The sequence below is a fragment of the Fukomys damarensis genome, unplaced genomic scaffold, assembly GCF_012274545.1.
Source record: "Fukomys damarensis isolate Sample0158 unplaced genomic scaffold, DMR_v1.0_HiC HiC_scaffold_38, whole genome shotgun sequence".
NCBI lineage: Eukaryota > Metazoa > Chordata > Mammalia > Rodentia > Bathyergidae > Fukomys > Fukomys damarensis.
In genome coordinates, this window is record NW_022900950.1 from 45,053,706 (window position 1) to 45,070,860 (window position 17,155).

A 17,155-nucleotide genomic window follows, 5' to 3' on the forward strand; every position below is an offset into this window, starting at 1 on the left:
CTAAGGGCACTCTACAACTAAACTATATATGTTTTCAGTCCCTTTACCTCCTTTTTTGAGACTGGGTCTCACTAAGTTGTCTAGGTGAGACTTGAACTTATGATCCTTTTGCCTCAGTTGTGGAATTACAGACAGGCATGATTTACCATGTCCAGCTAAACTATATTTCTAGTTAGGTTCCTTCCTTCCTCCTTTTCTCCTTTCTTCCTTGAGGTCCTAGGGATCAAACCCAGGGCTTTATACATGCTAGTCAAGTGTTCTACCTCTGAACTAAGACCTATTTAACTTTCCTATTTGATCACTTTATGTATCCCTGAGTATGAATTTCAATAAGCAGAATATAGATGATAAATTCTATATGCCCAAACTATCAGTATTCATTTAAACACAAGAGCCTGTCCAGACTGTCAAATACTGAGCGCATATTAACCCTGATGGTATGGTACTCAACTTTGTACATATGTTATGTGTGTGTGTGTGTGACGGGGTGGGGGGTACTGGGGATTGAACCCAGGGCTTTAGCACTGAGCTACATCCTCTGACCTTTTTAATTAATGTTTTAAAAAATTTGAGACAAAGTCTCACTAAATCACTAAGTTGTCCAGGCTGAACTTGAACTTTTTAATTCTCCTGCTTTAGCCTCCTAGAGTGCTGAGATCAGAGACATACACCACCATACTCAGCTTCACAAGCTGTTTTTAACAGTCTGCTGAGATGAGTTGAAATGCCTTCTCTCCTTCATTCAGCTGACAAGTTACAAAGTATGCGTGGTGGTCCAGAAACTCTGTTAGGACACAAAGCTGAAGCAGACATGATGTCTGCTCTCGGTCAGTTCAGAGTCTAAGAGGACAGATCCACAAACTGAGGAGCATGCCTAGACTTCAAGGCACATAGTCCCATCTCAGCTTTTTAACTAAGTAAGCCAGATAAGGTAAGTAATGCCTGCAAGCCTTAGTTTCCTTATTGGAGACATGGACCATCTTTATCATAAGATTATTGTGCAATTAGAATAAGGCAACATAGGTAAAACAGAATGCCTGACATGTGATAGATGTTCAATAAACATTTAACTGCCATTCCTTTTTTATTCTCTTGGATAATCTATATGAGTTAACAGTAATATATTTTATATGAATATAAAAATCGTAAGAACTACCAAAACAACAAATCCTATACATGATCAATAGCATTTTATATAACAAACACCATTGTGAATATTGATATGTTTGTGTGTGTATTTCCTTTCTTCTCACCCCAAAATTCCCATAATACTGTACATATATGAGAGTAACCTTCAGAAAACAGAGATTTTTATCATTTTGAGGACTTCTTCAAAAACTCTTCAATATTATGAATGTATCTTGGCAATATATTAATAAAAATTTTGGCTCCTTAACAGTTTTAAAGAGGAAAAAAATACATATTCACAAAGATGAGCATATATTTATGTCTATGACTATATTTAGTCAGATTGGTGAAAATTAGTCTAATGGAAACTTTATTTCTATGTTGATTTTTTTCTCCAGTCACTTACCCCCTTTAAATACAGTTGAAAGTCTTGGGGGTAGAGTGGAGGGAGTCTTCCATGGTAGGAATCCAGTTCCTTTACACAGTATTAACTATTTAGCCTGAATCAAGAATTTCACAAAATTAAACTAACCCTCTTTCTTCATTGGTTGGTTTATCTCCAAACATTTCTTGACCTTTCTTACCACCACGTTTTTCTGCCATGGCTGGAATTTTGCCTGCAATACCTTTCCTTCCCTATCTTTAGCCATGAAATCCTGGCCCACTTTCTAAACCCAGCTTATGTCAGAGCTGTCCCAGACTATATTGAGCTCACTGCTTTACCAATATCACACTTATTATTGGTACATTACTACTTTCACAGGCATTTTGTGTTATTTATTTCATACTTTATGGTCTTGACTGTATTATGAACTCAGAAGCCACACTATATTAGAACTGGCAATAATCCAGTTGATTTTAGATATTTGTTGGTTGGTTAGAATACATGAAACTTTTGGAGTCCTACTTGAACATGAGTAACAGAACAATCTAACTTATTTTAGTACTAAAACTGAAAATATTTCTGAAAACTCAAGACAAATTATTGGCACAACATTTTTCCCTATAGAAGGTAATTCTTTTGCAAAGCATTCTCAATAGTAATAGAATTATAATTCTATTATAATTGTCAGAATTGTCAGAATTGAAGTCAGAATTGAAGTGCTTGTTACAACTAACTATAATAAATACTGTTTGTACTTTAGCCAATAAAACTTATTTAATAAATTATGAGTCCCAAGTTTATGTAAGAAAACACACTAAGATATACTGGGAAAAAGATGAATAAAAAGACTAGCCAAGTCCTTAATACTCAACACTTTAAGAGAAAAGACATACTTTACAATATTTTACAAAATAAAAGTTAAGTAAAAAATATAATACAGCTAACCTGCTGGTTATTATATGTGACTAATTTCAAATGATTGGATTTAGGAACCATCTTTCTTTCAAAAATAAAACAAAAACATTTAGGCAAGGTTTTAAGAGACAATTGGGACTTTTAGACCAAGATGGCAGAGGAGTTTCTAGACTATGATCCTATATAGCAAAAGGTATGGGTGTGAAGTAAACTCTTTCCATCTTTTTATATTATTATTTGCGGTACTGGAGATTGAACCCAGGGCCTCATGCATGGTAGGCAAGTGTTCTTCTGCTGAGCAACATCTCCAGACCCTCAACAATTACCACATTTAGCTTCTCTTAGGAGGTGATCTCATTTGTGACTTCATGAAAAAAAAAAGGCATTCTTTTCTTATTATTGCAAAGGGTCTTTCTTTCTCTTCTACCCCAAAAGCGTCCCCAATCTTTCCACAGGTAAATTCTACAAATTGTTCTCTCCTGCTGCTTGCCGCCTGTCCACTCTTGCTCTAATGCTTAACCCTCTCTCTTTCCCTTTGTGGCCAAAATTTTTTAAAGTCTACATTTATTATTGCTACATTAATGGATTACTCAGTACCATATAATAAAATGTCTTTTAAGTGCTTCACAATATGTTTTTTATTCAGTAAAATAAAGTGGAATAAGGATTTACTTTATTATTTCATCCTTTGTTTAAAAATATTTAATCAGGATTTTTTCTTAAAGCTTGCTATATTCAAGAAACAGAGAATGTGTAGTTTCTGAAACAGGATTTTTCATGTCTAGAAAGTAAACTATTATGAAATGAAGTAGTTTCAGCCAATGACCTTTTATTATAGTTATCAATGAAAACCCTGAACCTTAAATATGCTGTTCTCTCAATGCATCTTTCCCTACCTTAGAGTTCTTTATAAGTCTTCAAATGAGAATAGGTAGGATGTACAATTATTTTCCTCAACAACATAAATTAGGCACTTTTAAGGAAAGCATTTAAATATTATCCAGGGTCCTCAAACCTGACTATTGCTCCAATTCATTGCCAGTTTCATTAACAGGAATAATGGCTAAGACATAAGGTTCTCTTCTTCTACACAATAAATGGCTAGACCTCCCCATAACTTATTTTACTTACCTTTCTTAGCTTCTAGGTTAAATTTGTTAGCAACTACTAACCATCCATATTGATTTCAAAAACTCAAAGAACCACATGTGATACACATGTAAGTATTTTCAAGGACAGTAGATGTTATACATGATTCTATGAGTTGCTGGCTAATATTTGAAAGGCAGCTCTTCTTTTCAGATTTTCTTACGGAACACTACAGCTCATTTGAAAAATCAATTATTACCCTTTATCTTTTTTCTTTTAACTCAGGATCCGTGCACTGATCTATATCCTCAGCCCTTTTTTATTCTGAGACAATCTCACTGAATTGCTAAACTGCCAATGTGGGGCTCTAACTTGCAATGCTCCTGCCTCAGCCTTCCAGAGTTTGGGGAGTACAGATGTGTAGCATCACAGCTGGCTTCTCTTTATTTTTTGAAATAAATTATCCTTTTGAAAAAGGAAATAAATTATCCTATACATACCTCTCCTTTTAAAAATAGCTCTTCTTAAAATAGACAAAGATCAGTACATTAAACTTCTCTTCTCCCAAAGAACAGTTTTTAGACCTACCAAACACACTAGACGTTACAGAATACAGTATCTGTCGATATAGGCTGATTTATATTTAACAGTATCTCCACAAAGACAACAACACAAATGTCTTCACTAAAGATCAAAAAATTTCAGGCCTATCTCTAACATTTATAGGGGCTGGGATAAAACTACAAGGGGGGACATACTCTTCATGTCTAAGTATTTAGAAGTTACAAATCAAGTTAAACTATGAAATAAAATATGGTCTTACAGTCTACTATTGACAAGTACACCTCCAACTATCTGGAAGAACATGTTCTTGGATTCCTTTAAGTTTCATACCATATTGTGGTGGCAGGGAGGCCTTCTCTTCCCATTACCCAATTCTGCCAGTATCTCCAGGGACCCTGTACATGTCTGTGGAAAACCCACCCAAGTGACGGCGGACCTTTTAGAGGTGAGTGCCCAAACTGTAACCCAAAACCCACTTATGTATCACAAAGTGCCAACAATGCAATTAAACCTGAATGCTGAGGTTTTAGTTTGGAAAAAAACAGCTGATACATTAACATCATTTATCTTAAAAGAAAAACAACACATGTGTCATAGGTTTGTCACCACTGTTTCACCTGCTCAAACAGGTTACTCAGCAGGGCTAAAGGTACATTCATTGGTTTTCCCTCCTAAGGACCAAACCAGGGCAAAGACCCATGCAGACCCTGGAAGTAAACTCTGAGCTGTTTGGGGGACAGAAAGTTCCATTCTTAGTGCAGAGGATAAAGTGAGGAAATGAAGGGTTAGGCCTCTCAGACCTTTTATCCTGTGGGCAAGCACGGCCAGAGGATGGCCTTATTTTATTTTACTTTTTTTAGTTTTTGAGACTGGGTCTCACTATGTTGCCTAGGTAGGCCCAGAGCTCATGATCTTCTAGCCTCAACCTCCTGAGTATCTGGGATCGCAAATGTGTACCACTATACTCAGTTTTTCAAATATGACCTTCTAGGGAACAGGTCCCAAAGCAGAGCTTCTCTTGCCCAGGACTAAAATGACAGTGGTTAATTCACCAAGTGAAGAATTTACCAAATCACACGTTACTAGTTAATAATACTAGTTGAAACTCAATATATGAGAACATGAAGAAGGTAGATAAAACTTGAAATTCCAGTCTCTAATCACTTCAGCTCCCTCAAAGTCTATAATCAAATAGTCTAATATTTATCTGGATCCACCTTATAGCCTACCCGATGTACACTGCCTTACTGTATAGACTAAAATTTAGGTCCTGTGCTTTCTTTACAAATTCATGCAAAGCTACAGAATTCTATTCACATGTTAGAGGGAGTTGACACGACAAGAAGCAGAAGGAAAACAGTATCAAAGGCAAGATCAGACATGCAGATGGAAAAAAGAGTAGTTCCCTTGTGTTCTTCACTTGTGTGCAGAAGCTTACACTAGGATTAATCATCTGATCAAAGTTCAGTGTCACAGCAGAGCAAGTTCAGGATCTCAGCTAGCTCTCACTAATGCTGATTCATGCAGTTCTCTCATTTGCCTCCGAGTGCCCCTAGCCTGGGCGCTGTGTATGTGAGAGGTCACGCTGAGCCTTGTCAGCATGTTAGCAGCCTGCCAACAGCTCTCCTATCCAAAAATCTCTTCCCTCACCATGATATGCTCCACTGCCATTTCAACTATACTCAATAAGAAAATGATTCCGTTAATTTGAAAACACTAAGAAGTAAATCTTGTCACAATACAAATACATACTCCAGAAGAAGAGAAGTATTTCAACTGGAAATCTTAGTTAAGTGTACTTACTGAGATTGTACCATTGTCTAGACCTATGGACAGTCTTCTTGTTTCCGGGTTAAAAGACATGCATGAACATGGAGCTGAAAGAAATGAACATGTTGATGAAATTAACAAAACAACGATTCTCATCAATTCAGGAGTGCTTAACTAGCTAAAAGTGTGTGGCTACTTTTCTCCCATTATTTTCTGAAATAGTTCATTTAATTCCCATTCACCAAAAAAAAAAGGCCTTTTACGACCAATCTCTAGTTTTTAAAATTATCCTTTTAATGAATATAAGAAATAAGACATTCTCAAAGTGAACAAGTTTTAAGGGGCTTGGTCTCACTTGCGTTTCAGTCTAAATTTGTTTGATCTGACAAACAACACATTGTACCATGTAAACCTTTTGCCTCACGCTCTCTCTTCTACTCAGATGACTCAGATCCCATCTTCAATAGAAATATCCTGCCATTCTGAACTAAGGGGACAAAACCGAAGGTCCCATTTTTCACCCTCACTGCCTCCCCCACACTTACTAGTGAAGAGATCTGTATTTGATTTAGAAGTGATATAGGATAAGTGAACTAACAGGGGTCTTTCCTCCTAGCATTCAGGAGGTATGCCTGAGGCTGCTGGTGGAAAATGATTGCAAATATGTCACAAGCTGAGATTCAATTCAAGGGAGGGATAGGCATTGCAGCAAAGAGACCAGGTGAGTCTGTCTGTGTGCTAGTTCTGGGTTGGGACCCCCAATTCCACAAGACTGACTGCTTTTTAAATTAGGCCCTATGCTAACAAGTTACCTGTGATTAACAAGCACTTACAAAACAGCCTCCAGATGCCTGTTTTCTCTATGCTTGCTGTTTGGAATGGGGGCTTCTATTGAAAAGCTATTCTAAAACGCTCAATACAGTTTTTAAATAAATGTCTCTCTCCATCACATTCATAGTAGCCCTATAAATCATGGGCTTATTCATAATAATAATCACAATCAGCATTAAGATAGTTATTTCTAGTTTTTAGGTTATGATTAGATGTCTCATCCAAGGTCACACAAGGGGGGAAAAAGTTGGAGAAGGTTCAAAGGCAATTCAAACATATAGTCCCATTTTCACACTTCAACTCTGATTACTTTTATAAAAGAACTTCAAGTTCCACTGGTACAGTCACTTCATAAATACATCACTTGAGAGATAGGAAGAAAAGGGCTAAAGGTGTAGGGAAAGTGGGATGGGTAGGAGAAGGTAATAAGGGAAAGGAAAAAACTAGGAGAAAATGAAAAATGGAAATAAAATATTTGTAAGTGGGGGAGAAATGAGAACCAAGACCTGTCATGTAAAGGTACAAGATCCCAGTTATGAATGTAACTGTACTGTATACCTAAAACGTACCAATAAACTCAATGAGGAAAATAAATAAATAAATAAATCACTTGAAACATTTTTTGTTCTCTATAAAAGGACCCTGAACAAATCAACAATGAAAAAGATTTCCTAACTGAATAGCTTACTTCTAATTTCTATCACGACATATTTTATATTTTGAAAATAAAAACATATAAAAAAGTATCCCCTCCCCAAACTTTCATCAGTACAACAGAATACCTTTTATCTGTTTAGCCAGAAAATAAAACTAGATTCCTAGAAGTACACTGATGTAAAAAAGCAATCAAATACTACCTAATAAGCTGCCCTAAGAAATTTAGTCTTACTTTCCCTTGGCTTTATAAACAATTTGGCAAAATTTCTATAAATTCTAAGATGCCAGCTCTCATTATCCCATATGTCTGAAGAATTAAAATCAAATTATTACATAGAAAACTATCATATTAGCTAAAAAAATCAGAAAAAATATACTGTGAATACAGCTATGTAAAACACATTCACCCATAAAAGTATACACAGAAAACCTATGCACAGTTCTTATGTTTGAGTGAAAAGATAATTTCTTTTAATATTATTTTGCTGTTCTTGTTAATTATTTAATATTTTGCTGTTCTTGTTAATTTTATTTGTTTGTTTGTATTTTTGGTTTTTTGAGACAGGGTCTATGTAGTTGAGACTGACCTGGAACTCACTATGTAGTCCAGGCTGGTTTCGAACTCACAGCGATTCTCCTGCCTCAGCCTCTCGAGTGCTGGGATTATAGGCATGCACCACCACACCCGACCTTATTAATTTTAAATATCCAATAATTCCTTAAGATTTACGCATGAATATAAGAAGCAAAAGTTAATTACAGCCCAAGGACCTACATATCAACCAATAATCTTATTATCTGACCGCTTCACCATCTAAAAGCATTTTCTCTGAATTAATCTAGAGTTCATGCTATAGTTGGAAAACCCACTGATCTTAGAACATGATTTTAAAGACTTTTTTTTACAGTCCTGAATAAGCTGCTTTTAAATCTATATTATTACTTCTTTATTCCTGTTCTTCCCTCACTTACTATATTTCTGACTACTCAACAAAAACGTAGGATGCTTACTATGTTCCAGGCATTTGATATGAAGATATGCAAGGCATTATCATTGTAACTAAGAAGTTTATAAATATGGCATCAATTATATACAGGTTGTACAACTCAAATTCACCTCTTTGGTTCAAATCACTTTATGCATATTAAGAAAATATTCCAGAATTCAAAAGCCAAAGACCTTTCCTTTATAAAGGAACCTAAAAGAAATTTTAACAGGGCCAAGAATTTAGCTCAGTGATTCCACTGCCTGCCTCACAAGCGCAAGGTCCTGAATTCAATCCCTGGTACCAAAAAAAAGAAAGAACGAAAGAAATTTTAACAAAAAAACCTCCTGCTGTCCTATACCCATATTTCTGAACCCAAGACGCCTCACACAAGGGTGTACCAGAGCTAGACAGCATAAACTCTAGGTGCCCCCAAAGGTATAGATAGCTATCCTGCAAAGAAGTATTATGGGAAAACAGAAAACAGTAATTGATCTTGCCTTCCCTCCCGTTGTTTTTGATTTTGGTACTGGGGATCAAACTTGGGACCTTGCGCTTGGAAGGCAGGCAGTGGCATCGCTGAGCTAAATACCAAACCACTCCTTCTGTTTTTGATATGTAAGCCATATGCTCAAACCACTGCCAACCTGTGACATTCCCATGAGAAAAGGCCTTGGGTTGGTTACCCATAAGCCCTGACAGGGCCAAGAATGTATGAAATAGATTCAAAAGAATTTAGATGTCCAGATTTGTTGCTACAGTAAATCTTTTCTTTGGAAGTTAGAGATAGATAGATTACCATAAGATCTTTCTAACTTCAACTTTTCAAAAATTAACAAAAAAGCCACCTCTAAAAGATTAGCTCTGCAGCCCAGACATAGTGGGCTCCTAGTCATGTAGCAGCAATATCAAAGGAATTAAACTATCTAGGGAACTACAATGAGACTCAGGTGGAGATAATAATTGCAGAATGAAAAAAGAAGCCTTTTGGGAGTGGGGAAAGGGGGAGATAAACACAGCAATATGATTTACATGTAACACTGTTACTGGACTGCAAAAATGGGATGCTTCACCAAAAGTATCTGCTTTAAATGCTATAAAATTATTGATTCATAAGGCATCAAAGAAATATTTGGTCTCTCCTGTGACTAAATGTGCAGGTTAGACATGAACTGGCTGGCTAGCTATTCTGTCTCCCTATCTTAATACTGCTTTACTCATAGTGAAGTGGCTGACTAGAACTATACAACTATAGTACAATGGCCCTGCCCTCTATTGACTTCTGGAGCAAAACCACAACCCTGAGCTCTAGATGAAATAAACACACCATGATAAAAACATGAAGATACACACACACACACACACACACACACACACACACACACACATATGCACGCACACATGCACACACTTTAACTGATTCCCAGTAAGACAGGATAACCACACAAGTAAGCTTGGTGGGGTGACCCCATTTACTGTGTTTCCCAAGTATGTACCATGGCCTGAGACTGTTCAGGCCTACACTAACCAAGTAACTGAAATTCAAGGCCTTGCCAGTGGTCTTGTTGATGTTGTATCCCAGTTTCTTACTTTTCTTTTTGTATTTGAAAGAAATGACTACAGTTTCTAAATTTGCCATCTATCTTTTTACTTTGGTCCTATGAAAGTCAAAGGAAGTGCTTTGGGAAAATGTTAGGAAGCAAGATAATGAAAGGTACAACTAATTTTTTAAAAAAATGCCTTCAGGTCTGTAGGGAATGGAACCTCTTGTTCTCTAACATTAGTATCAAGACTTTTGACTTTTGTGTGCTACCACAGTCTTATCTTTAAACACTTTCATAACATTTGAGTGTTTTTAAAAATGAATTTTTTTTAGCTTTTGCAAATAGGAAGAGGTGGAGGGGTTGAAGGTAGGGCAGGGGAATGGGGAAAAAATAAGAACCAAGATACATCATGTAAAGTTCCCAATGATGAATATAAACATAAACCTAAAATGTACCAGTATCTACCATTTATTGTATACCTAAAATGTACCAATAAATGAATTTAAGAGAAAAAAATGAAGTATTTATAATTTAAGGCAGATATTCAGCTTTAAGTTCAGGGAAAACTAAAACAAAAAGCCCCAATTGGGATGATTATATTAATAAACACTTAACTGAAAGAGGAAAAAGGTGAGTCCCAAAGGAGGCTCAAGACAGTAATATCAAACTCGATAAGATAATGACTAAATAGATTAGATGAAAAGTGGTTACCTATATTTCTAATTTGATTATACTAAAATTGGTATTAAAAAAAAGACCAATAGCCTTTGATATATATACCCCAATTGGGATGATTATATTAATAAACACTTAACTGAAAGAGGAAAAAGGTGAGTCCCAAAGGAGGCTCAAGACAGTAATATCAAACTCGATAAGATAATGACTAAATAGATTAGATGAAAAGTGGTTACCTATATTTCTAATTTGATTATACTAAAATTGGTATTAAAAAAAAGACCAATAGCCTTTGATATATATATAAACACCTATAATTCTTCCATTTATTGCTAATTTATTTTCTGTCCTTTGCTGACCGGCTGAACTTTACTCAAATAAACACAAGTTTCACTGAAGATTAAGCTCTAGATTTCAATCACACCAAATGCTTTAAAATGCAGGAGACACTAATCTTCCTTGTAAAATGCTCCCCTTGAAAGTTACAAAGTAAATAAACAATGGTACCTCCGTGAATAAAACTTCAGGTTTTAAAGCCATCCTGGTAAAAAAGTTAAATAAATGTCAAGATCCCATCATAAAGAGCCAGATTTGATTCACGGACACTATTTCATTCATACTTATTTGTCTTAGGATAATATTTATTAGATCTGCAGTGCTCAACCCATGCTTTATTTCATTATGCATACCTATAATTAAGTACTTCTATTGTCTAGCATTAAGAAGCATTTTTTATTTAAATAAAGCATTTTAAGCTTTCTACTATAATTTATCATCCTGTTTTCTTTGAGTCTAGTCTGAGTGACATCAGAAAAGGTACAAAGAATTAGAAATGGTCACTTATTCCTCTAGGCAAGTTTTAAAATGCAATAAAGTATTCTCGCTACAGTAAATTTTAAAATGCTGTCAGATGAAAATTAAATAAGAATATGCAAATAAATGCTGTACTTACATTTAATATTTGATATTCTTAGTTTGGATAATCTATATTTTCCTTCATTTTCATTACAATTCAAAAATTTCTTGGGTACCTTTTCTTAGTAAATACAGAATCAACCATATTATGTCATTTTTAAAAACAAACAGTAAAAATAATAAACTTTTTAGGTATACAAATTATTTTACACATAGTTCCATAATACGATCTGTAAAAAAAGAAACCAACCATTGGAATAATATACTTTCCAACCAGAAACCAAGGAGTTATCTGAAATAAAGTATGAACTAAAACAAAAAGATGAGCATTTCCCAATTATACACATTATCTCCCAATTTAGCCCAAAACGCTCAGGTTACAGATGTCTGTAAGTCACCAAAACAAACACTATCTGATAAAAACTGAACTAGTTCATTATTTTAAATACCTTTCTACCACTAATTTATCCACATAAACTTTCCCCAAAACTCCAATAAACTCAGCAGGAGAGGCTAGCGAAGAACAGGAACCTTTCATTGTCCTAAATTATCAAAAGTTTCCCTTACCAATAGGAAAATTCATACTGGCAACTTATATACAAAATAACTCATTTCTGTCCCAATTAGAAAGCATATGAATATATTAACCAAATTAATTTTCAATTTAAGTTAATTTCCTCAATTTAAGCCATTTATTCTCTTTAGCCCCAACAAATAAGAAAAGGAAACCAATCTGGCTGCAAGCTCACAAATAGCTAACATTTCCTATTAACTCTGGGATAACGTGAAGAAAGACTGCGTATGTTATTTAACACAAAGACTGTGAAAGTGTACAAATAGTTATTGGATATATCTAATAACCAAAATATTTTGCAACTCTAAGAATAAGAAAATGGACAATTTATCTTTTGGTCTTCAAAGCAGGGCAAATGTAGGCAGACTTGCCCAAAGTGACTCAGCAAATTGGCAGCAAAAATGAAAATAAAATTCCAATTGCCCTAGAACCTAGACGTAGGTTCAAACCTACAAGTGATTTCAAATGCTTCAATTGAAAGCAATGCATGGGGGAAGGGGGCAAACCTGATGTAAGCAACGGTCTTTAGCATGTTTAAATTTCATCTCTCTATTCATCTTAATTAAGATGATTCATTTAATGTATTCCTCACCTCATTTCACAAAGACATTGAAATGGCCTAAAAAACCAGATATAATAAAATGAAACAATAGAAATAAGGAAAAAGTCATAATTAAGGAAAATACATATGAGAACAGAAAGAAAATTATAAAATAAAGATTTGTTAGGAATCATCGAAGTTCCACATTTCACATTATCCATAAGGACCAAGTTCCGGGTCCTCAGAGCTACTGCTCCCAACATTTTTGGCCCATGATACATGTAGCAAATTTTACCTATACAGTCACTCGAGTAAATGGAACAGACTAATCCCTGCCCCTTCATTCTGCTTTCTACACCACCCCTCATCAAAATAAAAGGATCAGTGCTCTAATTACTTTGGACCACACCAGTGCACTGGTGGCACACAAGTCAGGCAGTCCTGCCTTAAAGAAAGAATAAAGTTGTTGGCTCTCATATCTAAAAAATATGCTCTTTCAGTGCTTCTTCAGATAAAAGGGTGCCCTGTACTATGACAGACATAATTACTTTAAAAACAGCCATACCATATTTCATATTGATTACACATCAGTATAAACTGAGGGCACAGTGAAGGAAGGTATTACTGGAGAGGAAACAGAAAGTAGCAAACAGAAAAATTCAGAATTCAGATGTATATTCAGACTCTCCACCATAATCTTTCTCCCAAGATTTTTTTTTTTTTTTTGGTTCGAGGGATAGAACTCGGGACTTTGCGCTTGCGAGGCAGGCGGTGGCACCACTGACCTAAATCCCTGGCCAAGCAACCAAGCTTTTGATAAAAACTGGGAAACTGGCAGTTCAAAATTAGGTGTGTCAGTGAAGGCTCAAATTCTTACACCCTACACATTTGCTGAGCAGTCAAGGACTGCACTTCATGAAAGCTGAGGCGCCTGACTATAACTTCAGACTGGACTCTTCATCCCACAACACCAAGGCAGACAGCTACAGAGGTATCAAGAAGAGTCATTTTATTGCTATGTTTGGTATGGCTATTTATCTGTAACTACTTTTGAAAAAATGTCTCCGGTTTTGCTTTGGGGACAAATTCATAAACAGGAGCCAAAGTAAATTCCACCCGCCTAGCCCAGCCTGACAACAATAGAGCCCAGAGTGGTTTTCCAGTTCTCTAACATGCCCCAGCCTGAAGCTCACTTCCTCCAGCCTCCTGTTGACTACATCTTTGGCAGCCAAGGTGACTTACCAGTTTTCCTTACCCAAGGGAGAAGTCAGCAATAAAAGCCTGGCCATGATACCCAATCATCAGATAGAGTAAGAATAATCACCACCACCTGCCACCCTGGTTTTATACTCAAGATTCCTCCCAGCCTCTTTTGTTTGACCCCCAGAAGTGGCAAACCTGCTTTGTAAATCTAAAATAGCTCAACCATGAAAATAGGAATGTCTGTGCTTTTCACATGCGTTTTCTCTGGAGTGTGATGCAAATATGGTGGTTGAAATAATATCTATGAGAAGCCTAGAACAAATAATCACATTTATTGCTGCAACTGAAATCTCAATTCAGTATCCTGAGGAAGGCCTCTCACCAGTTTACTAAAACTAAGGCAGGGTCCCAGGTGGGCAGACTGTAAACCGATACTGTCACAGGCAATTATGCAGCATCAACTACACTGGGGACACCAAGAGAATATTTTGTTTTGAAAGGATATTTGATAAATAGATGCTCTGATTTTTCACTTGTCCATAAAATCACCTAGCTTATAAGAAACTATAATGTGAGCCTGCAGTCACCCCAAATTCACTAAGCAGGGGTTGAGAGTGTAGCTCTGAAGTAGAACTTGTGCTTAGCAAGACCTTGGGTTTGATCCCCAGCACCAAAACAAAAGCTTTAGAGAACAGGAACTTTCTTCAGAAGCCTTTGTGACCATGTCTCCATCATGCTTATTTCCTCTGTCATGACTCTGCTTTCCCCACCAGATTGTGAGCACATGAAGATGAGGACTGACTATCATACTTAACCACTATATTCTTAGTCCACTGCAAAGTATGGCTATGGAAGAAACATTCAACATTGGTTGCACAAACTGTATAAAGAAAATAAAGGGAGTAAAATATTACTTTCTGCTTTCCTTCTTTATATGCTGGCACTTTTCCCAGACTATCCTTAGCTCAATGCCACAGTGGCACCAACAAAGCCAGGGCTCAGTCCTTTCTCTGTTAAAATCAGAGAACCAGAAGAAATTAGCATGTGGGAATTAGGAGTTACACAATCAAGTCTGGGCTTAGTCAACATTCGCAGCTACAACTAAGGGAAAGTCATTTTTGCCAATTTAAGCAAATGGGCATATCCAGTGGCATATCTCTCAAACTCAAAGGCTGATTTGAGGTGGGAGTAGAAGGGAGATTACGGAAAGCAGGAAAACTTTCAGCCCTCACTGCCTGGGCTTTAGCTTCCTGGGGAGGAGACCTGTACTCTCCCTGGTTCATCCTCCCTTTCCTGAAAATCAGCTTTCACAGTTCATCCACTCACACAGCTGGAGTCCCACTTGGGTTTATATATTCCCAGTTCAACGAGAACAGTCTAGGCTGAAACTAGCACCTTGTAGTCCAAATGCTAAATTCTTGTGAAAACCACATTGGCCCAGGGGCAAACAGCCTTAACCAGGCAAATCTGGTTTGTCCAGGCTTCTTTTCTCCAAGGGAAGGAGATGCTCACAAAGACAAAGACAAAGGATAAAGACTTTCTAAAGTGCTAGTGTTTATCATCTGCTTTCTCTTGTTTGCCACTCCCTTCAGGGTTACTCAGCTTCCTCACACCCTGCCTTTGAGCTGACTCCTGTTATCCAACTCCACCTTTACTAATTCTTTCTTTCTTATACAATGCCTCCAGTTCTCTTACCTCCATTAAATTTACTCTTCTCAAAGTTACCAAACATCTACTCTTCTGCTGAGAACACGACAAATACCTTATTTAAAAGGTATTTGTAAACTGTGAATGTTGACATATGCCTATAATTCCAGTAAAGTACTGTGGGAGGCTGACAGGGGGGTCACAAGTGCAAATCCAGCTCTGGCAGTTGAGTCAGTGAGACCTTGCCTCAAAATAAAAAAGGCTGAAGAAGTAGCTCAGTGCAAAGGCCCTGGGTTCAATCCTCAGTACCTTAAAGGGGAGAAGGGTATTTTAGTGGACAAAATAAGCCACATTTTAAATGCTCAGAATATTTTCTTCCATATTTGGAATATGACTAATTATTTACTAGTGTAAACACAAAATATAGTTATATCTGCCTTGTGCTGTCATTTTATAACCTCTGGATTTATATGCTTTCCTTTTTACTTGTTTTATAATGTACATAACTATTATTTGAGAATGATAAGTAACCTCTTAACAAAATCTTCTCCACAAAAAAGACTGCAAAACAATCCCCTGGAAACTCAAATCTATTTCAGGTTCTCTAATTGATCAAAGGGTAATTTACTTTCTTCTGCAATAAGCTTAGGCCTCTCTCAAGTTAAACAAAGGTTAGATTCTTGCTCAGAGGTCAGTGTCGTGTTACTATGTAAGATTTCTAGGAACGTAAAAACTGACTTCTGAACAAATATGAAAAACAGTCTTTTTTCTCTTTTCTTTTACCTGTGCATCATCAGTGGAAGCAGCCAACACTGAAATTTCCAAAAATCATCTTGACTTTATATGTATCCTGTTCACCTGCAGATCTCTGGCACCCACATCAGTGGCATGTATACAGTAAGTGTGCCAGCAAATGTTTGCTTTACTAACATGTAAACTTACATCTAGACATTTAAAATCAATGCTACACGTACATGAGGCTTTTCCTGGGTTCATTCAAATAATTTTATATAGATCAACAGCATATTGGCTATAACATTACAAGGTGAATCTTCTCAAAGTTTATATTCAAATAAATCATCTAGAGATTTCACTGAGATGCCCATTCTGATTTAGTGGCCCTGGGGTAGAACTCTAATGAAGCTCTAATAATTTCTTAGGTGATACTGACAACACTTTGAATAGTAAAATAGTCCTTCTTAAACTCCCTTTAGTACAATGCCATAGTCAAATACACAAATAATTTAGAGGATCCTTGTTCTCAGACCTCACGTTCGATCATTAAGAAATTGGATGGTAATGTTTTTCAGGGAAATTGTATTTATTAAACTCAACCCTTCTGTAAATATTTATTGAATATCTATGTCAGGTGTAGGGGTGACAATAACTTCTAGTCATTCTTATGTAGAGCCTAACTGATGAAAATGCAAGGAGAGGCTTCTCTGATTCTTGGTGATAACCAAATAAAGACAGCATATACCTCAAAATGTATATGTGTATATACGAAGGGAAAGGATGGGTAAGATATGGCTTAGGGCCCTGTGCCTTCATGGGGTTCCTATTAATGCTCCCCACAAGAAGGCTCCTTACCTGGCCAACCCTCAGTCCCCATCATTTCACCTTGCTTCTGTCTGGGAGCTACTGGTTCCTGGGGCCAACTTCAACTTGCTGGGTGATATCCCTTCCTCTGTTCTCTCCTGTTAGATAGTGTTTCAAGTTTGATGAAGAAGC

The 17,155-nt window shown here is 36.5% G+C and overlaps 1 protein-coding gene across 5 annotated transcripts in view; it reads right to left on the reverse strand.

Annotated features, from left to right (window-relative positions):
- The window catches only part of Wdfy2 (WD repeat and FYVE domain containing 2), a 160,552-nt gene that overhangs the window by 80,931 nt on the left and 62,466 nt on the right, over nucleotides 1–17,155 (reverse strand). For 3 of the 5 annotated variants that reach the window (XM_010636949.3, XM_010636950.3, XM_033760046.1), the window contains exon 3: nucleotides 5,885–5,958. In XM_010636949.3, coding sequence (XP_010635251.1) covers nucleotides 5,885–5,958 — 74 coding nt within the window. Of the gene's footprint in view, nucleotides 1–5,884; nucleotides 5,959–17,014; nucleotides 17,122–17,155 lie in introns of all 5 variants that reach the window. The other 2 variants (XM_010636954.3, XM_010636952.3) reach the window with 1 other exon arrangement.